The 27174-nt window shown below is 42.6% G+C and overlaps 1 protein-coding gene across 2 annotated transcripts in view; it reads right to left on the reverse strand.

The window, feature by feature from the left end:
• prkdc (protein kinase, DNA-activated, catalytic subunit) overlaps window positions 1-27174 on the reverse strand; it is a 253759-nt gene that overhangs the window by 140466 nt on the left and 86119 nt on the right. For both annotated transcript variants that reach the window (XM_067979911.1, XM_067979910.1), the window contains exons 37-43: window positions 26350-26535; window positions 24607-24711; window positions 20562-20729; window positions 15462-15589; window positions 5780-5987; window positions 5402-5580; window positions 1662-1830 (exon numbers count right to left, since the gene is read on the reverse strand). In XM_067979911.1, the coding sequence (XP_067836012.1) occupies window positions 1662-1830; window positions 5402-5580; window positions 5780-5987; window positions 15462-15589; window positions 20562-20729; window positions 24607-24711; window positions 26350-26535 (1143 nt within the window). The remainder of the gene's footprint in view (window positions 1-1661; window positions 1831-5401; window positions 5581-5779; window positions 5988-15461; window positions 15590-20561; window positions 20730-24606; window positions 24712-26349; window positions 26536-27174) is intronic.

Genomic DNA, 27174 nt, shown 5'->3' on the forward strand with positions numbered 1-27174 from the left:
ATAGAAGACAACTTAGGGGTTCAGATAAAGAAATGTTTAAAAGTTGTAAAAAAAACTTGTAAGATTCTAGGTTTTATAAATGGGGATATATAGAGTGCGAAAGAGAAGAGATAAGACCAAACCTACACAAATCATTGGTTATGCTGTAGTTAAGGTACAGTGATTACTTTTGAGTACTTTACTTTAGCAAAGATATCAAAACCATGGAGAGGTTGCAGAAAAGATGCACAAAGATGATACCAGGGACGAGAGACTTGAGGTAGGAGAGATTAGAGAAATTGGGGCTTTTTACATTAGTACATAGAAGGTTAAGATCTATCGAACCATCAACGTTTACAGGACTGGTGACCATTCTGCCTGTCTATGCCAGTTCTTTGTTACAGCAATCCAAATCCAATAGCACTGTCCTGCTCTCTCTTCCCTTGCTTCAAATATTTATCTAAGTTTCCCTTAAATGATGCAATGGCATCTTCACCAATCACTCCCTGTGGCAAAACATTCCATGCTCCAACAACCCTCTGCATAAAGACATTTTTTCTAACCTCTCTCCTCTATCAGTGACAAATTTAAATTGACCTAATGTCATTGACTCCCCAGCAGAAATAATCTCCCCTGATTCACTATTAATACTCCCCATAATTTTCAAAACCTATGTTAAATCTCCTTTTAGCCTTCTATGCTGCAATGGAAATAGTCCCAGTATCCCAAGTCGCCCTCATAATTATAGTTTCCCATCTGCGGTATTATCCTGTTGAAGTTGCACTGTAGCTTTAATGTCCTTTCTAAAATTGGGCATCCAAACCACAAACACTACTTGAATAGAGGCCTAAACAATGTTTTGTACAAACTAATAGAAATGCTTCAAAAGTTCACACGGACTGCAGCGGTTCAAGAAGGCGGCTCACCACCACCTTCTCGAGGGCAATTAGGGATGGGCAATAAATGCCGGCCTTGCCAGCGACGCCCACATCCCGTGAACGAATAAAAAAAAGTTATAAAGGGTTCTGAATAGGTGAATAGGAAAATACAATTTACACTGGTTGATGTGTCGCTAACTTGAGGGTATAGATTTAAGGTCACAAAAAGAATGAAGGGAGATTAGAATTTTTCTACGCGGAGGAACGTTAGGGCATAGAATTCCCCATCAGAAACAGTGATGGAAACAGAATCCATAATAGCTCTTAAAGGAGAATTAAATAAGTATTTGATTTTTTTTTAAAAAAAGGGTACGGATAAAGGGCAGGGGAATGGGACTAAGTGCATAGCTCTTCCTGAGAGCTATCACAGGCATGGTGAGCCAAATATCCTCCTTCTGCAGTGTACACTTCTGCAATATACAATTCTAAGTTTCTACCAAATGTCTGGCATTTACCGATGATGTCCAGGATCTTCAAATTGCGGTATGGGAAATCACAGAAAGAAAACCACAACTTTCTATTCCATACCACAGGGATTAATGGCGTTAATTAAAAAAGGCACAAAATACTGCTAATTCAAATACAAGTTTTGCAACAATCATTTCCAAAGATGCTCACATTCCAGTCTATTATTGCACTATTAATTCAACTGTTACTAATATTAACACCAGAGAGGGAAACACAACTAAAAAGTGACTTAATTTCACGAAGAATTTTACTTTTAAATTTAGGATGCCATCCTACCTTCTCTGGTTTTTCAGTGAAAAGGAAGCCTTGATAAAATTTAGCCTCTGTGAAAATACAACAGAGGACAGCAATAATGCAGTTATAAGCAGCACAATGGTACTGTCTCCTCTTCTCCAGGAGCTGAGTTTCACCAGCCATGTTTTCAGTAACTGCATCATAGCAGGACCTTCGCAGGACAGAAGGAAAACACAAACACATTCCTGTTATTTGTATGTGAAGTGCACAAGCAAATGTTTCATGATAAACAGTCAATGTTACACAAAAAAAATCCTGGTTTTAAATTGTGTAAGTACTATGACAGGCCGATCAATTTCATATGAATATCACTAATATTGCATAGTGCCTCATCACACTGAAATGCCTCAGTAATTCACACAATAAATTACATTTTTGTTTGATCTGCAACAACTGTTGTTAAGTAGGCAAATACAGCAACCATTCACGGTCAGCAAAACCCCACTAGCAGCAATGATATGCGAGTGGTCAACTATTCAGCTTTTTTTGTGGTATTGTTTGAGGGAGAAATGCTTGCCAAGGCACTGAGAGAACTCCCTGCTCCTCTTCGAATTGTGCTATGGGATCTTTAAATGCACCTGAACAGGCAGACAAGACTGAATTTTAATGTCTCATTCAAAATTACAGTATCTCTCTGGCAATACAGAACTCCTTCAGTATTGGACAGAGGTGTCAGCCTGGATTATGAGCTCAAACCCAAACTACATTGAGACACCAGGGGCATGATTTTAAATGGGAGAAACAGGTGGGTTCAGGGGAAGTGGGGGGGTGCAGTAAAAATTTTCAAAATCTAAACAACAATTTGTATTTATGTAGCGTCTTTAACATAGTAAAACGTCCCAAAGCACTTCACAGGAGCACTATCAAACAAAATTTCACACCGAGCCACATAAGGAGCTATTAGGACAGACGACCAAAAGCTTAGTCAAAGAGGAAGGTTTTAATGAGCGTCTTAAAAGGAGGAGAGGTGGAGAGGTTTGTGGAGGGAATTCCAGAGCTTAGGGTCCAGGCAGCTGAAGGCATGGCTGCCAATGATGAAGCGATTAAAATCAGGGATGCACAAGAGACAAGAATTGGAGGAGCGCAGAGATCTCGGAGGGTTGTAGGGTTGAAGGAGGTTACAGAAATAGAGAGGGGCGAGGCCTTGGAGGGATTTGAAAACAACGATGAGAATTTTAAAATCGAGGCATTCCAGGACCGGGAGCCAATGTAGGTCAGCGAGCTCAGGGGTGATGGGATAACGGGACTTGGTGCAAGTTAGGACACGGGCAGCAGAGTTTTGGATGAGCTCAAGTTTATGAAGGGTGGAAGATGGGAGGCCAGCCAGGAAAGCATTGGAATAGTCCAGTCTGGAGGTAACAAAGGCATGGATGAGGGTTTCAGCAGCAGATGAGATGAGGCAGGGGCAGAGACAGGTGATGTCATGGATGGTGGAAGTAGGCGGTCTCGGTGAAGGAGCGGATGTGTGTTCGGAAGCTCAGCTCAGGGTCAAATAGGACGCCGCGGTTGCGAATGGTCTGGTTCAGTCTCAGTCTCAGACAGTGGCCAGGGAGGGGGATGGAGTTTGCAGCGGGGACCAAAGACAATGGCTTCGGTCTTCCCAATATTTAGAAGAAGGAAATTTTGGCTCATCCAGTACTGGATGTTGGACACTTCTGGTTTTAACGGAGGCATGACGAGCGACCAACCCGCTCTCAGGAAGCGGGTCAGACAGTAAAAGGTATCAAGGAGGGTGCGGGCCTCCATTTTTACCAATTTTTTGTTTTTAACCCCTGGGGGTCAGAATTCCTGGGCTTTCTACTTGTCGTCACGTGAGAGGAGGAGAGAAGGCCTGAAACTGCAGGTAAGTGCCTTTATAGCACTGCTTGTGGGCCCGGAGGAGCAGGAGTACTTCCCCCAGGCGTAATAAGTCTACCTACAGCTACTCGACAAAAACAAATCGACCAACACAGCCCCCCCACCCAAGGCGACTAAGCCCCCCAGTGACTGGCCACCCCCCCCTTCACCCCGATTCCCGTCCTCTCGCTGGCTGCTCTCCCGTCCGACTGAGACCAGCCTGTCAATCAGGCTGGCCTGTCAGACGGGAAACGTACAAAAAGAAAAGACGTCCTTATGTCAAAATCATATGGATGCCTGGGAAACCCGTACTTCCAGGTTTCTAGTCAGGAATTCCATTCCCCTCCCCCCCCCAACCAAATAACATCATGCCCCAGGTTAACCTCACAGGATGGGAACAATGAACCAGCTACCTATTGGATATCTGAAATATAGCAACCTAGAATTTTTCAAATTCAAAATAATCCTTCACATAGACAGATTAAAGTTCTGTAACAGAGTGAGAGTTGTATCCGCAATCGGGGTACCACTTTAAGAGGTTGTTGACCTTTGAGTACCTTTAACGACTCCCAGCCTGCGAGTACAAAAGGCTGGGGAAATGATGGGACTCGGTGAGTTCGGTAAGAGAGAAACTGTCTGGTACATTGTACAACGGAAATCCACACGGAGAAGCGTGAAGCACCTAAGATAATACCTGTGACTGTCTGGTTCGTTGCTGTAAGTAAAGACCCATCGGGGGTGAATAAACTAAACTGGTTTGGATACCATAGTCTGCATGTCTAATTGACACACGGGTCGATAACAGCCTGTTACAGTTTTCACAATTTTGAAATAGATCAATCCAAAAAATATTTGGATGCAAATTAACAAGCATTGATCTGTCTTTCTCTTTCAGATCAACCTTGTGGCTTTCCAGAATTTTCAGTATTGATTTCAGATTTTCACCACTCTTGGGTTTCTCTATTCAAAGTGCTAGTTATCTTGAGCTATTACATCAATACACCAGTTTGTAAAAGTGTGCAAATTACTTCATGCAGCTGTCTTGCACAACACACGAGATAAAACCTTAAAGGTTGACAGAGAAAATGACCATAGCTCACGTAGAATGAGTCACTTGGCTCTGGCCAGCTAATGAACAAAGAGCTCATTCTATCAATGGTGGTCACTGCAATCATTGAGCAAAATGTGCCTGCAGCTTGAGGAGAAACAAGAAGAAAATAAGAGAAATAAATGAAGTAAAAGCCAAACAAGTATTTCACAGACCGTGCAATGATGCCTACCATTATGCTTTACTGAATTCTAAATCACCACCCTATCCAACAGTGCCTGATGATGCCTCCTCTTGAGCAGGAATAAGACAATAAAAAAGGTTCAGTGTAAATTCATCAAGATGTTATCAGGGATGAGGGGTAAGTTGTGAAAAGATTTAAGAAGTTGGGGCTTTTTCACTAGAGCCGAGAAGTCTAAGGGGTGACCTTTCTTTACACAGACAGTGATGAGAATGTGGAATTCTCTTTCAAAAATCATTGTTAAAGCAGAGTTCTTTGAAAAGAGAATTAGCTAGAAAAACAGTAGCATTGAAGTATGGGGAGGGAGCAGGAGAATGTGATTAGACTCAGTGGCTCACGTGGAAATAAAACCGTACAGATTTGCTGGACCGATTGGGCTTCTTCTGCGCTGTAATATTCTGTGATTCCATGAGATAAGACGTTATTGGGTTTGAATGTAGATAAAGAACAAATGAGGAAGATCAATAAATACTTACATACACTTCTGTGTATAAGCAATGACAACCATGAAAAACATCTTCAAACTATACAAATGGCAAAGGAAAATTTAAGAGCTTTCATACAATTATTGTCTGCTTTAGGGATCAAAAACCTTACTTCAGTAGAATCTTTGAAAGTTTGTTGCCCTCTATGTTACCCGAGCAATGGAAAGCCTGGATTATCCTGGACACATCTGTGTAGACATCATTCTTTGGCAGGCGTGTGTACATGACTTCGAACAGCTTGTAACAACCAATTTTCTTTGTCAACTGGTTGTCAAAGGAGGACTCACTTGTCTGCAATAAACAAGAATTTTTGAAGTTTTATCTGAAATAATTTACAAAACTTCAATTCTATTGCACCCATTTTTTAAACAAAAAACAGTGCATCATTAGAGGAAATGATCACAGTAACTGAAAATGAAACTGCACTTGAGAAATTCATATTACAATTAAATAAAAGCTGTAACAAACATGAAAACTATTCACTGATTACCTTCATGAATCTGGATTGTACAATTCCCATGACATCATTTATAATTTTGCAGAAAAACTCCCTTAAAGCATCTAAACTGCAGTGGGCGATAAGTGAGAGAAGAGAACGGTCCATAACAGACAGCCTAGTAGTATTAGGAAGCATTCCTTCATTTCCAAACATCTCATATGCAGCTTCCAGCAGGGCCACTTGCTTTTCACAGGTACCCCTAATACAAATGAACAAAAGATCTAATTTTTCAATGCAAATTAGAACTCTACGCTCTAAACAAAGCAAAAGTAATTAAATATATCCAAATTAAGAACACAAGAACATAAGAAATAGGAGCAGTAGGCCATTGGGCCCCTCAAGAAAGCTCCACCATTCAATAAGATCATGGCTGATCTTCAACCTCAACTCCACTTTCCTGCCTGATCCCAATATCCCTTGATTCCCTTAGTGTCCACAAGTCTATCGACTTCAGTCTTGAACATACTCAACAGCTGAGCATCCACGGCCCTCTCCAGTAGAGAATTCCAAATATTCACAACCCTCAGTGAAGAAATTCCTCCTCATCTCAGTTCTAAATGTCCAACCCCTTATCCTGAGACTATGTCCCCCAGTTCTAGACTCTCCAGCCAGGGGAAACATCCTCTTAGCATCTACCCTGTCAAGCCCTCTTAGAATCTTATACATTTCAATGAGATCACCTGTCATTCTTCTAAACTCAAGAGTATAGGCCCATTCTACTCAATCTCTCCTCATAGGACAACCCTCTCATTCCAGGAATCAATCCAGTGAACCTTTGTTGCACCATCTCTAAGGCAAGTATATCCTTCCTTAGGTAAGGAGACAAAAACTGCGCACAGTACTCCAGGTGCGGTCTCACCAGTCCTGTACAATTGCAGGAAGACTTCCTTACCCTTATACTCCAACCCCCTTGCAATAAAGGCAAACATACCATTTGCCTTCCTAATTGCTTGCTGTACCTGCATGTTAGCTTTCTGTGTTTCGTGTACAAGGACACCCAAATCCCTCTGAACACCAACATTTAATAGTTTCTCTGTGTTTAAAAAGTATTCCGTTTTTCTATTCTTCCTACCAAAGTGAATAACCTCACATTTCCCCACATTATACTCCATCTGCCACCTTCTTGCAGACTCTTGGCATCCACCTCACAACTTACTTTCCCACCTAGCTTTGCATCATCAGCAAACTTGGATACATTACACTCGGTCATTTCATCTGAGTCATTAATATTTATTGTAAATAGCTGAGGCCCAAGCACTGATCCCTACAGCACCCCACTAGTTACAACCTGCCAACCTGAAAATGACCTGTTCACTCCTACTTTCTCTCTTCTGTCCATTAACCAATCCTCAATCCATGTCACTATATTACCCCCAATCCCATGAGCCCTTACTTTGTGTAACCACCTTTTATGTGGCACCTTATCGAATGCCTTTTGAAAATCCAAATATACTACATCCACTGGTTCCCCTTTATCTACCCTGCTAGTTACATACTCAAAAAACTCAAATAAATTTGTCACATTTTCCCTTTCATAAAACCATGTTCGCTCTACCTAATCATATGATTTTCTAAGTGCTCCGTTATTACATCTTTAATAATAGATTCTAGCATTTTCCCTACTACTGATGTCAGGCTAACTGGCCTATAATTCCCTGTTTTCTCTCTCCCTCCATGGGGACCGTTCTAGAATCTAGGGAATTCTGGAAGATCAAAACCAATGAATCCACTGTCTCTGCAGCCACATCTTTTAAAAAATGAAATTGTTCAGCCACACCACAATGCAATCTCAAAACTACTGCAAAATCAACAACCAATTTTACTAATATTTTGAATGGTCCTCACATGCTGTGCTCAGAATCTCAACTCTGAAAGCAGTGAGTCATTGAATGGTGGCTAGGCATCAAGATGGAAGGAATGAGAGCAGTGGAAACCACCCAAAGTCAGGCCCAGAAGGGGCCAAAGAGATGATTCTGGATAGGGTCAGGGCCATATCAACATACAAACTAATAGCAGGAGTAGGCCATTCGGCCCCTCGAGCCTGCTTTGCCATTTGATAAGATCATGGCTGATCTGATTGCGACCTCAACCCTACTTTCCCATTTACCTACTATAACCTTTGACTCCCTTGATAATCAGGAATCTATCTAACTCAGCCTTACAAATATTCAATGATCCTGCCTCCACCACTCTCTGAGGAAGGGAGTTCCATAGACTCACAGCCCTCAGAGAAAAAATTTATCCTGATCTCTGTCTTAAATGGGAGACCCCTTATTTTTAAACTGTGGCCTTGTTCTCGTCTCTCCCACAAGGGGAAACATCCTTTCAGCATCTACCCCTTCAAGTCCCCTCAGGATCTTATATGTTTCAATAAGATCACCTCTCGTTCTTCTAAACTCCAGTGTATATAGGCCCAACTTGTCCAATCTTTCCTCATAAGATAACCCCCTCATCCCAGGAATCAGTCAAGTGATCCTACTCTGAACTGCCTCCAAAGAAATTATGTCCTTTCTTAAATAAGGAGACCAAAACTGCACACAGTATTCTAGATGTGGTCTCACCAATGCCCTGTACAATTGTAGCAGAACATCTCTACTTTTATATTCCATTCCCCTTGCAATAAATGACAACATTCCATTTGCCTTCCTAATCACTTGCTGTACCTGCATACTCACTTTTTGTGATTCATGTACTAGGACTCCCAGATCCCTCTGTACCTCAGAGTTCTGCAATCTCTCTCTATTTAAATATACTGCTTTTCTAGTCCTCCTGCCAAAGTGGACAAGTTCACATTTTCCCACATTATACTCCATCTGCCAAATTTTTGCCCACGCACTTAATCTATCTATATCCCTTTGCAGACTCCTTATGTCATCTTCACAACTTACTTTCCTACCTACCTTTGTGTCATCAGCAAATTTAGCAACCATACATTTGGTCCCTTCATCCAAGTCATTGATATAGATTGTAAATAAATGAGGCCCAAGCACTAACCCCTGTGGCAATCCGCTCGTTAAATCTTGCCAACCTGAAAACGACCCATTTATGCCTACTCTCCATTTTCCTCTGTAAGCAATCCATTATCCATGCAAATATCTTACCCCCTACACCATGAGTTCTTATTTTGTGTAGTAGCTTTTGATGTGGCACCTTGTCAAATGCCTTCTGGAAATCCGAGTACACCACATCCATGGGATCTCCTTTATCTACGTTGCTTGTTACTTCCTCAAAAGAACTCTAATAAATTAGTCAAACACAATTTCCCTTTCACAAAGTCGTGTTGACTCTGCTTGACTGCATTGAGATTTTCCAAGTGCCCGGCTGTAACCTCCTTAATAACAGATTCTCGCATTTTCCCCAATGACAGATGTTAAGCTAACTGGTCTGTAGTTTCCTGCTTTCTGTCTCCCTCCTTTCTTGAATAGAGGAGTTCCATTCACTATTTTCCATTCTGATGGGGCCCTTCCAGAATCTAGGGAATTTTGGAAAATTAATACCAATGCATCTACTACCTCTGCAGCCACTTCGTTTAAGACCCTAGGATGAAGCCCGCCAGGATCTGGGGACTTGTCAGCTTTCAGTTCTAACAATTTTTTCAGAACACTTTCCCTGGTAATTGTAAATGTTTTATGTTCCTCCCTCCCCTTCACTTGATTCATAATTATTTCTGGCATGTTATTTGTATCCTCTACAGTAAAAACGGACACCAGCATTTATTGCCCATCCCTAATTGCCCTGGAGAAGGTGGTGGTGAGCCACCTTCTTGAACCGCTGCAGTCCATGTGAAGGTTCTCCCACAGTGCTGTTAGGTAGGGAGTTCCAGGATTTTGACCCAATGACGATGAAGGAACAGCGATATATTTCCAAGTTGGGGTGGTGGGTGACTTGGAGGGGAACATGCAGGTGGTGTTGTTCCCATGTGCCTGCTGCTCTTGTCCTTCTAGGTGGTAGAGGTCGCAGATTTGGGAGGTGCTGTCGAAGCAGCCTTGGCGAGTTGCTGCAGTGCATCCTGTGGATGGTACACACTACAGCCATGGTGCGCCGGTGGTGAAGGGAGTGAATGTTTAGGGTGGTGGATGAGGTGCCAATCAAGTGGGCTGCTTTATCCTGGATGGTGTTGAGCTTCTTGAGTGTTGTTGGAGATGTACTCATCCAGGCAAGTGGACAGTATTCCATCACACTCCTGACTTGTGCCTTGTAGATGGTGGAAAGACTTTGGGGAGTCGGGAGTTGAGTCACTCGCCGCAGAATACCCAGCCTCTGATCTGCTCTTGTAGCCGCAGTATTTACGTGACTGGTCCAGTTAAGTTTCTGGTCAATGGTGAGGGACTCGGCAATGGTAATGCCGTTGAATGTCAAGGGGAGGTGGGTCAGACTCTCTCTTGTTAGAGATGGTCATTGCCTGGCACTTGTCTGGCACGAATGTTACTAGCCAGGCATGAATGTTACTTGCCACTTATCAGACCAAGCCTGGATGTTGTTCAAGTCTTGCTGCATGGGGGCATGGACTGCTTCATTATCTGAGGGGTTGTGAATGGAACTGAACACTGTAATCATCAGCAAACATCCCCATTTCTGACCTTATGATGGAGGGAAGGTCATTGATGAAGCAGCTGAAGATGGCTGCGCCAAGTTACTGCCCTGAGGAACTCCTGCAACAATGTCCTGGGGCCGAGATGATTGGCCTCCAACAACCACTACCATCTTCCTTTCTGCTAGGTATGACTCCAGCCACTGGAGACTTTTCCCCGATTCTCATCGACTGCAATTTTACTAGGGCTCCTTGGTGCCACACTCGGTCAAATGCTGCCTTGATGTCAAGGGCACTCACTCTCACCTCACCTCTGGAATTCAGCTTTTTTGTCCATGTTTGGACCAAGGCTGTAATGAGGTCTGGCGCCGAGTGGTCGTGGCGGAACCCAAACTGAGCATCGGTGAGCAGGTGATTGGTGAGTAAGTGCCGCTTGATAGCACTGTCGACGACACCTTCCATCACTTTGCTAATGATTGAGAGCAGACTAATGGGGCAGTAATTGGTCGGATTGGATTTGTCCTGCTTTTTGTGAACAGGACATACCTGGGCAATTCCCCACATTGTCGGGTAGATGCCAGTATTGTAGCTGTACTGGAACAGTTTGGCTAGAGGCATGGCTAATTCTGGAGCACAAGTCTTCAGCACTACAGCCAGGATGTTGTCGGGACCCATAACCTTTGCTGTATCTGGTGCACTCAGCCGTTTCTTGATATCACGTGGAGCAGTAAGTCATAAGTGTCTGCCAAACAACCTCTCTGGCACTGAAAATTTACTTTTACAAGTATGGAATCTCATTCCTTCAGATTTAATTGTTGGACATTTTTTTTTAATTTAATTTTTTAAAAACTTTTTCTTTGTCTCTTTTATCTCTGTCTTTTAATTCAATATTTCTTTCCCTCTCTTTATTTTGCTTTCTGTAACTGACTTGACATTGAATTTACTATTATAACTTACACTTCCTGGTTCTGTATCTGTGTGGCTTATTAACACGCTTCAATCTGATTGGTTAAGGGGATACACTGCTGCTTGCCCCATTCACACAGCTCACAGATGCCTGGGAAGGGACACTGCGCTGGATTGAGGTCCTGGCCAGAGGAACTTCCAGTGCAAAAGTCCATGAAAAGTCTACAGGCAAGTCTAACTCTAATGAGTGGTGGGTGCCGTTTATTTGCCACTCAAAGCAAAATCCGGCCCAATAGGTGTGGCACTCTTTCTGAATGACCAGCCTTGCTCTCAAATACCATTCACGCCCTCTCCCCAACTCCAAAATATGCCTGATCTTTTTAGATATTGTTTTACTTTCTGAACTTTGGTTGCAGTTGTCAAATAATGAACACAGGCAAATGCATGGATGGACCCACCAGTGCTTGCATGTAGAAAAAAAGTGAAAACATGACTTTTCACCAGTCTAAGTTCCAAAAATCAATATTATTGGGCAACCACTCACGAAACCTTCGATTCGTGGGGCACTGGCACCAGTACTGGGGAAAGAGGGAGCTGTTCTGATGGGACAGGCTCCACTTAAACCGGGCTGGGACCAGTGTCCTGACAAATCGAATAACTAGGGCTGTAGATAGAGCTTTAAACTAAAATTGGAGTTGGGGGGTGGGGGGGGGGTCAGGTGAGGGGAAATTTAGAATTCTAATGTGAAAAGTTAAGACAATAGAACAATGTAGTGATTTAGGTAAAGATAAACAGAGTGTGGCAGGAAGGGACAGAGAGTTTACCAATAATAGTGCAACAAGTAAGGTCAAAGCAGGAAAAAATGGTAAAAGTCAAAATTAAAGGCTCTTTATCTGAATGCATGGAGCATTCGTAACAAGATAGATGAATTAATTGCACAAATAGAGATAAATGGGTTTGACCTAATAGCCATTACAGAGACATGGTTGCAAAAAGTTTGGGAACTAAATATTCCAGGGTTCATGACAATTAGAAAAGACAGGCAGAATACAAAAGGAGGGGGTGTAGCCCTAATAATAAAGGATGACATAAGGACAAGTGGTGAGAAAGGATCTTAGCTCGGAAGATCAGGAAGTAGAATCAATATGGGTGGAAATTAGAAATAACAAGGGGCGGAAAACACTGGTGGGAGTAGTTTATAGGCCCCCTAAGAATAGCTATACCATTGGACAGAGTATTAATCATGAAATAAGAGCTTGTAACAAAGGAAATGCAGTCATCATGGGGGACTTGAATCTGCACATAGACTGGGCAAATCAAATTGGCAAAGGTAGTTTGGAAGACTAGTTCATGGAATATATTCGAGACGGTTTCCTAGAGCAATATGTCATGGAACTAACCAGGGAGCACGCTATTTTAGATCTTCTATTATGTAATGAGATAGGGTTAATTAGCAATTTCACAGTAAAAGAACCTCTGGGGAAGAGTGATCATAATATGATAGAATTTCACATTGAGTTTGAAAGTAACGTACTTAAGTCAGAAACTAGAGTCTTAAATTTAAATAAAGCCAATTACATAGGTATGAGGGGCGAGTTGTCAAAGGTAGATTGGGAAATTAAAGGGTTCGACAGTTGAAAAGTAATGGCAAACATTTAAAGAAATATTTCAATATTCTCAGCAAGTATACATTCCATTGAAAAATAAAAACTCCACGGGAAAAGTGATCCACCCACGGCTAACTAAAGAAGTTAAGGAGAGTATTGGATTGAAAGAAGAGGCCTGTGATGTTGCCAAGAAGAGTAATAAGCCTGGGGATTGGGAGAGTTTTAGAAACCAATAAAGGACAACGAAAAAATTGATAAAAAGGGAGAAAAAAAGAATAGAAACTGGTAAAAAATATAAAAACAGATTGTAAGAGCTTCTACAAGTATGTAAAAAGGAAGAGAGTAGCAAAAGTAAATGCTGGTCCCTTAGAGGCTGAGGCAGGAAAAATTATAATGGGGAAATCAGGAAACGGCAGATGCGCTAAACAAATATTTAGTATCTGTCTTCACAGTAGAAGACACAAAAAGCATACCAAAAATAGTGGGGAACCAAGGGGTAAATGGGAGTGAGGAACTTAAAACAAATACTATCACTAGAGAAGTAGTACTGGACAAACTAATGGGACTAAAAGCAGACATATCCCCTGGACCTGATGGCCCACATCCTAGGGTTCTAAAACAGGTGGCTGCAGAGAAAGTGGATGCATTGGTTATGATCTTCCAAAATTCTCTAGATTCTGGAATGGTCCCAGTAGACTGGAAGGTAGCAAATGTTAGCCCGCTACTCAAGAAAGGAGGGAAGAGAGAAAACAGGGAACTACAGGCCAGTTAGCCTGACATCAGTAGTAGGGAAAATGCAGGAATCCATTATTAACGAAGTTGTAACAGGGCACTTGGAAAATCATAATATGATTAGGCAGAGTCAACATGGTTTTATGAAAGGGAAATCGTGCTTGACAAATTTATTAAGAGTTTTTTTTGAGGATGTAACTAGCAGGGTAGATAAAGGGGAACCAGTGGATGTAGTATAATTGGATATTCAATAGGCGTTCGATAAAGTGCCACATAAAAGGTTGTTACAGAAGGTAAGGGCTCATGGGTTATGGGGTAATATATTAGCATGGAAAGAGGATTGGTTAAAGGATAGAAAACAGGGAATAGGGATAAACAGGTCATTCTCAGGTTGGCAGGCTGTAATTAATGGGGTACCGCAAGGATCAGTGCTTGGCCCTCAGCTATTTACAATCTTTTTTAATGATTTAGATGAAATGACCGAGTGTAATGTATCTAAGTTTGCTGATGATACAAAGCTAGATGGAAAAGTAAGCTGTGATGAGGACAGAGTCTACAAAGAGATATAGACAGGTTGAGTGGGCAAGAAGGTGGCAGATGGAGAATAATGTGGGGAATGTAAAGTTACTCACTTTGGTAGGAAGAATAGAAAAACAGAATATTTTTTAAATGGTGAGAAACTATTAAATGTTGGTGTCTAGAGAGACTTGGGTGTCCTGATACAAGAAACACAAAAAGTTAGCACGTAGGTACATCAAGCAATTCGGAAAGCAAATGGCAAGTTGGCCTTTATTGCAAGGGGGTTGGAGTACAAGAGTAAGGAAGTCTTACTACAATTGTACAGGGCTTTGGTGAGACCTCACTTGGAGTACTGCGTGCAGTTTTGGTCTCCTTATCCAAGGAAGAATATACTTGCTTTCGAGGCGGTGCAACAAAGGTTCACTAGATTAATTCCTGGGATGACAGGGTTATCCTATGAGGAGAGGTTGAGTAGAATGGACCTATACTCTCTGTAGTTTAGAAGAATGAGAGGCTATCTCATTGAAACATAAGATTCTGAGGGGGCTTGACAGGGTAGATGCTGAGAGGTTGTTTCCCATGGCTGGAGAGTCTAGAACTAGGGGGCATAATCGCAGGATATGGGGTCGACCATTTAAGACTGAGATGAGGAGGAATTTCTTCACTCAGAGGGTTGTGAATCTTTGGAATTCTCTACTCCAGGGGGCTGTGGATGCTGAGCCATTGAATATATTCAAGGCTAAGATAGATAGGTTTTTGGACTCATGGGGAATTAAGTGATACGGAGATCCGACAGGAAAGCGGAGTTGAGGTCGAAGATCAGCCATGATCTGATTAAATGGCGGAGCAGGCTCGAGGGGCGGTATGGCCTACTCCTGCTCCTATTATGTTCTTTTGAAACAAGAGTTGGTCATCACCCTAGCCTATCCTAGCAGCCAGTTTGAAGCAGCACAGGTGCAGCCCTGGGAACTGATTGCCCATCAACCCTTTTCGCTACAGATAACGTATGGCATGAGAAGATCTGGACTGGGAGATAACAACTGACAAAAAAGGTGCTCATATGGTCAAAACGTGCCAACGTGCTTCTTTTCCATCAAACCAGTCTGCCAACAAAAAGCTGGCCTATCACACTAAAGCTCAAGGCAAAGCACAAATATTGATATTTGGTCACGTGCTAATCTTAAGGAGTCTCCAGTATAACAAATTTAATATTAAGTTTAAGCATTGGAGCTGTAACCGTAAACCATCAGTATATTGGTATCAGAATTTATTCGAAGTTTTATTAACCTGAAACATCAAGGGGGCTAAAAACACAAACGTTTATATTTTTACAGCCCCCTATTTCTCAGTTTTCTATATTGTATACAACATGCAATACCTTTTTACTATATTTTGGAAACAGATCTGAAATGCTTCTTCCATGATGTGTTTGCTGTCACGACACAGAATCGTAGTCAGAAGTTTTAACAACACTGGACTCTGAGATAGCTCCAAGGCATCCAGTAACTGAAAAATACATTGAAAACACACCAATCTGAGCAAAGCAATAAATTTGTGAATCATAAAATATAACTTAAGTGACATGAAGAATACAATGTGGTTAATAAGACTAGTGAATGATGATAAAAGACCTCTCAGTAAGACGCAGTTCCTCAACACATATTGAAAGCCCAAATAATTAATTCACAATTTTGTCCAATTTTCCAAATGAATTAAATTGCAGGTTTGAAACAAGGCGTCCGGTCACAACACTACTATTTGGAAACTGTACGTATGTTGTAGGCAGCACAGTAGTAGTAATAAAACAAAAAAATCATTTATATAGCACTTTTAACATAGAAAAACATCCCAAGGTACTTCACAGAGGAAAAAGCGAATCAGACTTTGGGCCAAAGAAAGAGAGATTATGAAGGTTTACTAAATGTACTGATGAAGAAGGATGAGAGGCCAGCCAGAAAAGCACTGGAGTAATCGAGTCTGTAGGTGACAAAGACATAGATGAAGGTTTCAGCGGCAGATGGGCTGAGGTAGCGATGGAGATGAACCATGTTATGGAGGTGGAAATAGGCAGTGTTTGTGATGGAGAGGCGATGAGGTCGGAAGCTCAGCTCAGGGTTAAACAGCACACCAAAGCTGTAAACAGTCTGGTTCAGCCCGATACAGTGGCCAGGAAGGATAATGCAATCAGTGGCAAGTGTATGGAGTTTGAGGTGGGGCCGGTCAATGGCTTCGGTCTTCCCAATGTTAACTGGAGGAAGTTACAGTTCACGTTGGACAAGCAGCCTAACAGCAAACAGGCAGTGGAGGTGGAGAGGTACAGCAGGCCGTCATCGGCATACAAATGTAACCAGACCTCATGTCTGCGAATAATGCCACCAAGGGGCAGAATGCAGATGAGGAAGAGGATCCTTGGGGGCTCCAGAGGTGACGGTGTGGGGATGGGGAGAGAAGCCTTTGCTAGAGATGTTCTGGCTATGATTGGATAGGTAAGAATGGAACGAGGCAAGGAAAGTCCCATGGAGCTAGAGAACAGAGGAGAGGTCTTGGAGGAGGATGGTATGATTGACTGTCAAAGTCTGCAAATTTTTAAATTTTAAATTTTTTTTTAAAAAATTCGTTCATGGGATGTGAGCGTCGCTGGCAAGGCCCGCATTTATCGCCCATCCCTAATTGCCCTCGAGAAGGTGGTGGTGAGCCGCCTTCTTGAACCGCTGCAGTCGGTAGCATAGTGGTTATGTTACTGGCCTGGACTAAAATCCAGAGTCATGAGTTCAAATCCCGCCACGGCAGCTGGTGAATTTAAATTCAATTAATTAATTAAATTCAATTAATTAAATAAAAATCTGGAATTAAAATACTAGTATCAGTAATGATGGCCATGAAACTACCGGATTGTCGTAAAAACCCATCTGGTTCACTAATGTCCTTCAGGGAAGGAAACCTGCCGTCCTTACCCGGTCTGGCCTATGTGTGACTCCAGACCCACAGCAATGTGGTTGATTCTTAATTGCCCTAGCAAGCCACTCAGTTGTAAAATCTCGCTACGAAAAGTCATAATAAGAATAAAACCGGACGGACCACCCGGCATCAGACCACTAGGCACCGGACACGACAACGGCAAAACACAAAGCCCAGTCGACCCTGCAAGGTCCTCCTTACTAACATCTGGGGACTTGTGCCAAAATTGGGAGAGCTGTCCCACAGACTAGTCAAGCAACAGCCTGACATAGCCATACTTACAGAATCATATCTTTCAGCCAATGTCCCAGACTCTTCCATCACCATCCCGGGGTATGTCCTGTCCCACCGGCAGGACAGACTCACCAGAGGTGGCGGTACAGTGATATACAGTCAGGAGGGAGTGGCCCTGGGAGTCCTCAACATTGACTCTGGACCCCATGAAATCTCATGGCATCAGGTCAAACATGGGCAAGGAAACCTCCTGCTGATTACCACCTAGCGTCCTCCCTCAGCTGATGAATCAGTCCTCCTCCATGTTGAGCACCACTTGGAGGAAGCACTGAGGGTAGCAAGGGCACAGAATGTACTCTGGGTGGGGGACTTCAATGTCCATCACCAAGAGTGGCTCGGTAGCACCACTACTGACCGAGCTGGCCGAGTCCTGAAGGACATAGCTGCCAGACTGGGCCTGCGGCAGGTGGTGAGCAAACCAACACGAGGGAAAAACTTACTTGACCTCGTCCTCACCAATCTACCTGTCGCAAATGCATCTGTCCATGACAGTATTGGTAGGAGTGACCACCGCACAGTCCTCGTGGAGATGAAGTCCCGTCTTCGCACTGAGGACACCATCCAACGTGTTGTGTGGCAGTACCACCGTGCTAAATAGGATAGATCCAGAATGGATCTAGCAGCTCAAAACTGGGCATCCATGAGGCGCTGTGGGCCATCAGCAGCAGCAGAATTGTATTCCAGCACAATCTGTAACCTCATGGCCCGGCATATTCCTCACTCTACCGTTACCAACAAGCCAGGGGATCAACCCTGGTTCAATGAGGAGTGCAGAAGAGCATGCCAGGAGCAGCACCAGGCGTACCTAAAAATGAGGTGCCAACCTGGTGAAGCTACAACACAGGACTACATGCATGCTAAACAGCGGAAGCAACATGCTATAGACAGAGCTAAGCGATTCCACAACCAACGGATCAGATCAAAGCTCTGCAGTCCTGCCACATCCAGTCGTGAATGGTGGTGGACAATTAAACAACTAACGGGAGGAGGAGGCTCTGCAAACATCCCCATTCTCAATGATGGCGGAGTCCAGCACGTGAATGCAAAAGACAAGGCTGAAGCGTTTGCAACCATCTTCAGCCAGAAGTGCCGAGTGGATGATCCATCTCAGCCTCCTCCCGATATCCCCACCATCGCAGAAGCCAGTCTTCGGCCAATTCGATTCACTCCACGTGAGATCAAGAAACGGCTGAGTGCACTGGATACAGCAAAGGCTATGGGCCCCGACAACATCCCAGCTGTAGTGCTGAAGACTTGTGCTCCAGAACTAGCTGCGCCTCTAGCCAAGCTGTTCCAGTACAGCTACAACACTGGCATCTACCAGACAATGTGGAAAATTGCCCAGGTATGTCCTGTCCACAAAAAGCAGGACAAATCCAATCCGGCCAATTACCGCCCCATCAGTCTACTCTCAATCATCAGCAAAGTGATGGAAGGTGTCGTCGACAGTGCTATCAAGCGGCACTTACTCACCAATAACCTGCTCACCGATGCTCAGTTTGGGTTCCGCCAGGACCACTCGGCTCCAGACCTCATTACAGCCTTGGTCCAAACATGGACAAAAGAGCTGAATTCCAGAGGTAAGGTGAGAGTGACTGCCCTTGACATCAAGGTAGCATTTGACCGAGTGTGGCATCAAGGAGCCCTAGTAAAATTGAATCAGGGGGAAAACTCTCCAGTGGCTGGAGTCATACCTGGCACAAAGGAAGATGGTAGTGGTTGTTGGAGGCCAATCATCTCAGTCCCAGGGCATTGCTGCAGGAGTTCCTCAGGGCAGTGTCCTTGGCCCAACCATCTTCAGCTGCTTCATCAATGACCTTCCCTCCATCATAAGGTCAGAAATGGGGATGTTCGCTGATGACTGCACAGTGTTCAGTTCCATTCGCAACCCCTCAGATAATGAAGCAGTCCGAGCCCGCATGCAGCAAGACCTGGACAACATCCAGGCTTGGGCTCATAAGTGGCAAGTAACATTCGCGCCAGATAAGTGCCAGGCAATGACCATCTCCAACAAGAGAGAGTCTAACCACCTCCCCTTGACATTCAACGGCATTACCATCGCCGAATCCCCCACCATCAACATCCTGGGGGTCACCATTGACCAGAAACTTAACTGGACCAGCCATATAAATACTGTGGCTACGAGAGCAGGTCAGAGGCTGGGTAATTGGCCAGATTGGATTTGTCCTGCTTTTTGTGGACAGGACATACCTGGGCAATTCTCCACATTGTCGGGTAGATGCCAGTGTTTTAGCTGTACTGGAACAGTTTGGCTAGAGGTGCAGCTAGTTCTGGAGCACAAGTCTTCAGCACTACAGCCGGGATGTTGTCGGGGCCCATAGCCTTTGCTGCATCCAGTGCACTCAACCGTTTCTTGATATCATGTGGAGTGAATTGAATTGGCTGAAGACTTGCTTCTGTGAAGGGCAGATGGACACAGACCCTTGAGGATGAGATTTGAGGGGGTGGCAACACTAGTTTTAAAAGGTTGAGGAACAGTGCCCGAGGAGAAAGAACCATTTACAATTATTGGCTAAAAAAAGTTGGGAAAAAGTCTTTGAACCCCGTGGTTTAACTCATTTTGAAAACCAATAATGCTATCAACTCATTATTTTCTCATTGTACTAGTTCCCTGACTTAATTTCCAATTTATTGTCTTCCGCCTCCTGGGCTCCTTTTTGTCTTTCACCGATTCCACTGACTTAATCACCAATACAACAATATGATTCTCTCCTGCTCGTGTAGTAAGAGATTCAGGAACACTATCAGGCGGTGCAGCTATTCTCCAAATTTCTTTTATTGCAAAAGCAGAAGGGAAAAATATTATATTATCAATGCACAGACAGGAGGAGGAGGTGAAAAAGCTGCCTGTTTTTTGGGCAAAAACCTCAAGCAATATGAAACAAGTTCAAAATATTGAGTTTGAAAGCTGAATAAAATACACACATCTTTCATCAGCTGGAATTGTTCCTGCAACTGAATTACACTCTCACCAAATAAATGAACCTCACATGATCACTTCCCTAAATTGTGTGCATTCATAAACACTGGATGAAAATTGTCTCACATTTTTCCGTTTCCCCCAAACAACTGAAATTTACCTTTCCAATCCTGAACAGGTAGAAAAGCATGTTAATTCACTTCCTCTGAATGCATTAAACTAATTATCCCTATTCAAAAGTCCAAAATAAACACATCATCCACCCTCTCAACAAATTGCACTTACTTTTTTGACGCAGTCAATGTAGTTGTTGTACCTCAATGTACCCTTGGGAAATTCATCCGATTTCATAGGGAAATGGGCAGCTACAAACTGGTCGAGGGCATTTCTAAGCACTGTGAGATCTTCTTGTAGAAGGTGAGTAAAAAATGGTAGTATAATCACTGCCTGGGACTGCAAAAAGAAAGGAAGTTTCAGAACCTTTAACTTGAATTCCATTCAATGGGTAAAACTTTCAACTTCAGCGAGGGCGTAAAACGGGCAGTGGCGAATCGGTCGCCCGTTATACACCCCGCCCGATTTTCCTTTCCATAAACATTCTTGTGGGCCATAGATGTATCACCCCAAAAGTAACTCTTTTGCCTTTCACAGGGATGTGTGCATTTTGCAATCCAACTTCTTGAATAGATTACACTGTTCGTCCATAAATTTGCAAACTAACAATTTCTCCCACCATGTTATTATTAATTCCTTAGTTATCTCTTCCAAAGTTAATCTTCAAGTCCAAAACCCTGGTTTATGACCTTCCTTTCTTCCCTTCATGTCTGCAAGTGAATTCAATCATATGATTACTATTTCCAAAATAGTACTTTACTACTAGAGCACTAACTATTTCTGCCCATTAATCATTACATCAGTTATTTGCTTCTTTCTTGGCTTTAAAACAAGCCACTTTAGGAAGCTGTCTTGCACACATTCAATAAATCAATTTCTCTTTCTACTTGTACTGCTATCTCTCTCCCAATCTGCATGCAAGTTAAAATCTCCCATTATTACATTTTTCTTCTTGGCGGGTTCTCTGACTGCATATACAAACAATGTTCTGTTAGGTCATGACATTCGGAAAGTCTATAAAATACTTTCACTAGCGTTTAATATCCTTTCTTGTTCGTTAGTTCTACCCACCTGCTGAAAGGCCTTTAAATCCCTTCTTTCTACCACCATGGCTATCTTCTGTTAATACTGACAACCACTCCTTTCATAGAATCTTGCAGCATAGAAAGAGCTATCCAATTGGTCCCACAACCCTGCTCTTTCCTCGTAACCCTGCCAATTATTTTGTTTTCAAATCATTATCCAATTCCCTTTTGAAAGTTACTACTGAATCTGCTTCCACCACCTTTTCAGGCAGTGCATTCTAGACGATAACAACTCGCTGCATAAAAAAAAAAAATTCATCTGCCCCCCCGGTTCTTTTGCCAATTATCTTATATCTGTGTCGTCTGGTTATTGACCCTCCCGCCAGTGGGAAACAGTTTCTCCCTACCTACGCTATCAAACACTTCATAATTGATACTAGCTCAATTGCTAAATTTAAATCTGAGATAGCTTTTTGGCAACCAAAGGTATTAAGGGATATGGGCCAAAGGCAGGTATGTGGAGTTAGATCACAGATCAGCCATGACCTTATCAAATGGCAGAGCAGGCATGAGGGCCTGAATGGCCTACTCCTGTTCCTATGTTCCTAATTTCTCTTGCCCTATTTTCCCTATTATTTCTAAATATCTCATATGGTGGTAGTTCTAGCTCTCAAAATTACCCAAGTTTAGGCAGGTCTACCATACATATCCCGCTAACTGGATTTGTGCTTCTAATTTCTCCATTTTATTTGTAATACCCCTAGCATTGGTATAAAATTTGGTTTACTGTTTTCCTCCGAGCACTTCCCCCACTACTGATCCTCATCTCTCTTAATTTGCAGTTTGCTTAACTCCAGTTGAACTTCCTATCTCCACAATGCTATCTGTTTTAAAGTCTTGATTTGTCCAGTCGTGCTGTCGTGGGAAGCTAACATAAGAAATAGGAGCTGGGGTAGGCCAGACAGCCCCTGAAGCCTGCTCCGCCATACAATGAGACCATGGCTGATCTTCAACCTCATCTCCACTTCCCTGTCCGATCCCCATATCCCTTGATTCACCTTGAGTCCAAAAATCAATCTATCTCAGCCTTGAATATACTCAACAACTAAGCATCCACAGCCCTCTGGGATAGAGAAGTCCAAAGATTCGCAACCCTCAGGTGAAGAAATTCCTCCTCATCTCAGTCTTAAAAGGCTGACTCCTTGTCCTGAGACTATGCCCCCTAGTTCTAGACTCTGCAGCCATGGGAAACAACCTCTCAGCATCTACCCCGTCAAGCCCCCTCAGAATCTTATATGTTTCAATGAGATCGCCTCTCATTCTTCTAAACTACAGAGAGTATAGGTCCATTCTACTCGACCTCTCCTCATAGGACAACCATTTCGTCCCAGGAATCAATCTAGTGAACCTTTGTTGCACCGCCTCGAAGGCAAGTATATTCTTCCTTAGGTAAGGAGACCAAAACTGTACGCAGTACTTCAGGTGAGGTCACACCAAAGCCCTGTACAATTGCAGCAAGACTTCCTTACTCTTGTACTCCAACCCCCTTACAATAAAGGCCAATATGCCATATGCCTTCCTAATTGCCTGCTGTACCTGCATGCTAACTTTGTGTGTTTCTTGTACCTGGACACCCAAGTCTCTCTGGACACCAACATTTAATAGTTTCTCACCATTTAAAAAATATTCTGTTTTTCTATTCTTCCTGCCAAAGTCAATAGCCTCACATTTCCTCACATTATACTCCATCTGCCACCTTCTTGCCCACTCACTTAACCGGTCTTTAAACCTTTGCAGACTCTGTGTCCTTCTCATAGCTTACTTTCCTACCTAGCTTTGTATAGTCAATAAACTTGGATACATTACACTCGGTCCCTCCATCCAAGTCTTTAATATAGATTGTAAATAGCTGAGGCCCAAGCACCGATCCTTGCGGCACCCCATTAGTTACAGCCTGCCGACCTGAAAATGACCCGTTTATCCCTACTCTGTTTTCTGTCCATTAACCAATCCTCTATCCATGTTGATGTTACCCCCAACCCCATGAGCCCTTATCTTACGTAACCTTTTATGTGGCACCTTATCAAATGCCTTTTGAAAATCCAAATATATTACATCCACTAACAAGCAGAAAACCTCCATATCTCCATGGGAGAAGAGAACTGAGGAGGAAAAAAAGAGGGCGAAGAGTCACTGAGTCATTGGGCAGGAACTTGCTGAAAAAAAACAGCGTGTGAACAACGCATACTGTTATTTATGTGCAGATCGGCCAGCAAGTTCAGGGGATTAAGAAATACGCTGTGACTTGCGAATCTCCACAACTTGCTGGTCGATTTACGCTGCTCCACTGTTTGCTTTGCACAAACTGTATCTTGCCCTTAGCCTGCCCGTTACTTTTAATAACTTACTGGATTTGCACATTAATTGCCCATTAAACTCACCATGGAAAGTTAAGTCGAGTAATTAATAGCACAAGTGCCCTTTTAATGACGTGATAATTGTTAATGACTGCCAATCAATCTCTCTGGCCCAGAAAGTGAACAATTTAAACTGTGGTGTCTCATTCCTTCAGGTGGTAAATTGTTTTTGGAGATTTTTTAAATTTTTAATTTTTTTTTCTTACTTTTGCTTTGTCTTTTTTCTCTTAATCCAATCTTTCTTTCCCTCTCTTTATTTCTCTTTCTATACCTGATTTGACTCCAATTCACCCACTCTAATTCACCCTATTTCCTTCTCAGTCATTCCTCTTTTTATTTCTCAATCCTTAAATCCCATTGGTTAAGGAGATACACTGTTGGTCCCGCCATTCAGTAAGGTCCCAGAGTCCTGTTGCCCTCGCCACGCTGTTATCAGCTCACACTTCCAGCGAGTTAAGGCGCAAAACATTTTTGAGCTGAAGGATGCAGGAAAAAGTCTAACGGCGTACGCCGTGAGATGCCCCACTCCAGCATGATCCAGCCCATTCTTATTAGCTAGCTGAAAAGCAGCACAGGCAGATAGATGCCGGTTAACAGGAACAGGCACCCAAGCACCTTTTGACTGTCGATGGGTGGTGAGTGACACTTCGAGATCCGGACTGCAGAGAGAAAAAAAAAGGGATTTCATACCCTCAAATTGTTAAATAAAAGATCAAAATTCTTCGATATCACATACTATTTACTTGGCTTTTCCCAAAAAATTGAAAGAAATACCTTCAAGTTTAAAGGTAACGTCGAGTCCGTCAATATAGTGGTATAAGTATGGAATACCATCGAAAATGCCTCATGACTATTGCCGAAAGAAACTGAGGAATCAATCTGAAAGAAAGCACACTCAAATTAGCAAAACTATGTGCACATTATATAGATCTATTCCATAACCTGATTGGAAGATTCTTCTTCCAAAGAACCCTTTTATCTGGTCAGAGTAACAAGTTCACAGAAAAGCAATGAAGAAATATTTAATTTATTTGTTTGAGTTTGGATCAGTAGTGAAGCAATTAGAAAAACCAATCTGAATCCTATTCAGAACTCAGATTCATAACAACAACTTATATTTATATAGTACCTTTAAGATAGAAAAAATCCCAAATCACAGAGGTGTCATCAAACAAAAATGGACACCAAGCCAAAGTAGGAGAAATCATGAAGGCTGATCAAAAACTTGGCAAAGAGGTGGATTTTAAGGCAGGTCTTAAAGGAAGAGAGAGAGGTGGAGAGTTTTCTGTACTCCTTCCCTGTATTCCCCTGTTCCTCCATCTCCATATCCTCTCCTTCTTACCCTTACATAGAAACATAGAAAATAGGAGCAGGAGTAGGCCATTCGGCCCTTCGAGCCTGCTCCGCCATTGAATATAATCATGGCTGATCCTCTCTCTCAATACCATTTTCCTGCTCTCTCCCCATACCCCTTGATGCCTTTTGTGTCTAGAAATCTATTTAGTTCCTTCTTAAATATATTCAGTGACTTGGCCTTCACAGCCTTCTGTGGTAGTGAATTCCACAGGTTCACCACCCTCTGAGGGAAGAAATTTCTCCTCATCTCAGTCCTAAATGTCCTACCCCATATCCTGAGACTGTGACCCCTCATTCTGGACCCCCCAGCCAGGGGAAACATCCTCCCTCCAACCAGTCTGTCTAGCCCTGTCAGAATTTTATGTTTTAATGAGATCCCCTCTCATTCTTCTAAACTCGAGTGAATACAGGCCGAGTCAACCCAACCTCTCCTCATATGACAGTCCTGCCATCCCAGGAATCAGTCTGGTAAACCTTCGCTGAACTCCCTCTATGGCAAGTATATCCTTTCTTAGGTAAGGAGGCCAAAACTGCACACAATACTCCAGGTGTGGTCTCACCAAGGCCTTGTCCCCTTTCTCCCCTCCTGTGGGGCCCAATTATCACCTGCCCTTTAACCACGCTTGACAAGAGTGTAGTTCACCTTCATTCCCTGTATGCAATACCATGGGAGATCAACTAGTAAGTTAATGTTTCCATTTACTTACATGAGTGATGAGTTAACCACTGCAATTGTGCCAATCCTTGGTTGATTGTATGTTCATTGATTATGATCAAGAAAAATGTGGCAACAGTAAATATTGATTATCTAATACTGTAGGAACTGAGTACCTTTTCTTGAAAATTGTTGCCTGCAGAACTCTTTAGAAAAGCCTGATTCACTGTACAATTATAGACTGGTTATGCATTAAACAATGCAAAATATAATCATGCCCAATATTGATGCATTTATTTTATAACAAACAAACAAGACCTGTATCATGTCTTCTCTCAATTTTCTTCTAATAACTAGGAATGTTCTCGTCACCCTCAAAACCCTGTCCAAAACAATAATATTCTTCTGAAGATACGACACCCTGCCATAGGGTTTTAATATTTCATATGTTGATTGCATTACTTTACACTTCTCAGGCATACAGACTGTTGGCAAACACAATATACCTGCAGTACTTTGGATAGGAGTGTCAAGACAGCCATCTTGCTCTCAGGGTTGGACCCATTTGACCACCATGACTCAAGTTTTGCCCAGTTTGTAAGTACAGCGTTGACCAGGAGAATACCCTGCTTTTTGCGTACAGTATGGTCTCTGAAACTTTGGTCAAGCATTCCATTCAAAACAATGCTCACCTATAAAAAGGAGAAAGGAATGAACATTGTAGATGCTTGTGGAATAGCTGAACATCTTATGGCATCCACGTAATCTATAAATTACACTCTGCACACCTCTCTCCATAACCTTGAGTTTTTTTTTAAACTGACATTGTATATACACATACATACAGCAATAAATTACCATAAAATTAATTCATACATCCCAATTTCACTTTGTTTACTTCTGTGAGCTACTATACTGGGCCTCATCACAGATCCTATGGTATGAGACAACATAAACATACCTTAGCTGTTGTAAGTAGTTTGTCTGGGCTGTGCATAGGAAAACACTTTTTTTTAAAAAACAGTACCATAAAGAATTTATAGAAAAAGCCATTTTTAAAATCAAGACTCTGATCTGCATTAGTTGGATAGGTGGAAATTGTTGAAAACAGGAGCTATCATGGTTTGGAACAAATAAATACTGATTAGCGTCAACCTCATCCAACATCCTCATCCTATGTTACAACAGTGCTACACTTCAAAATACCTCATCGGTACTATATATTATAGTATCATATATATACATTGGGCATTACATGGTATCACATCCCAACTGTTATAAGACAGTATCCTCCGACCAACAGTGAAAAACGCCACAGGATATCTGCTGGT

Source organism: Heptranchias perlo, chromosome 3 (genome assembly GCF_035084215.1).
Source record: "Heptranchias perlo isolate sHepPer1 chromosome 3, sHepPer1.hap1, whole genome shotgun sequence".
NCBI classification, from domain to species: Eukaryota; Metazoa; Chordata; class Chondrichthyes; order Hexanchiformes; family Hexanchidae; genus Heptranchias; species Heptranchias perlo.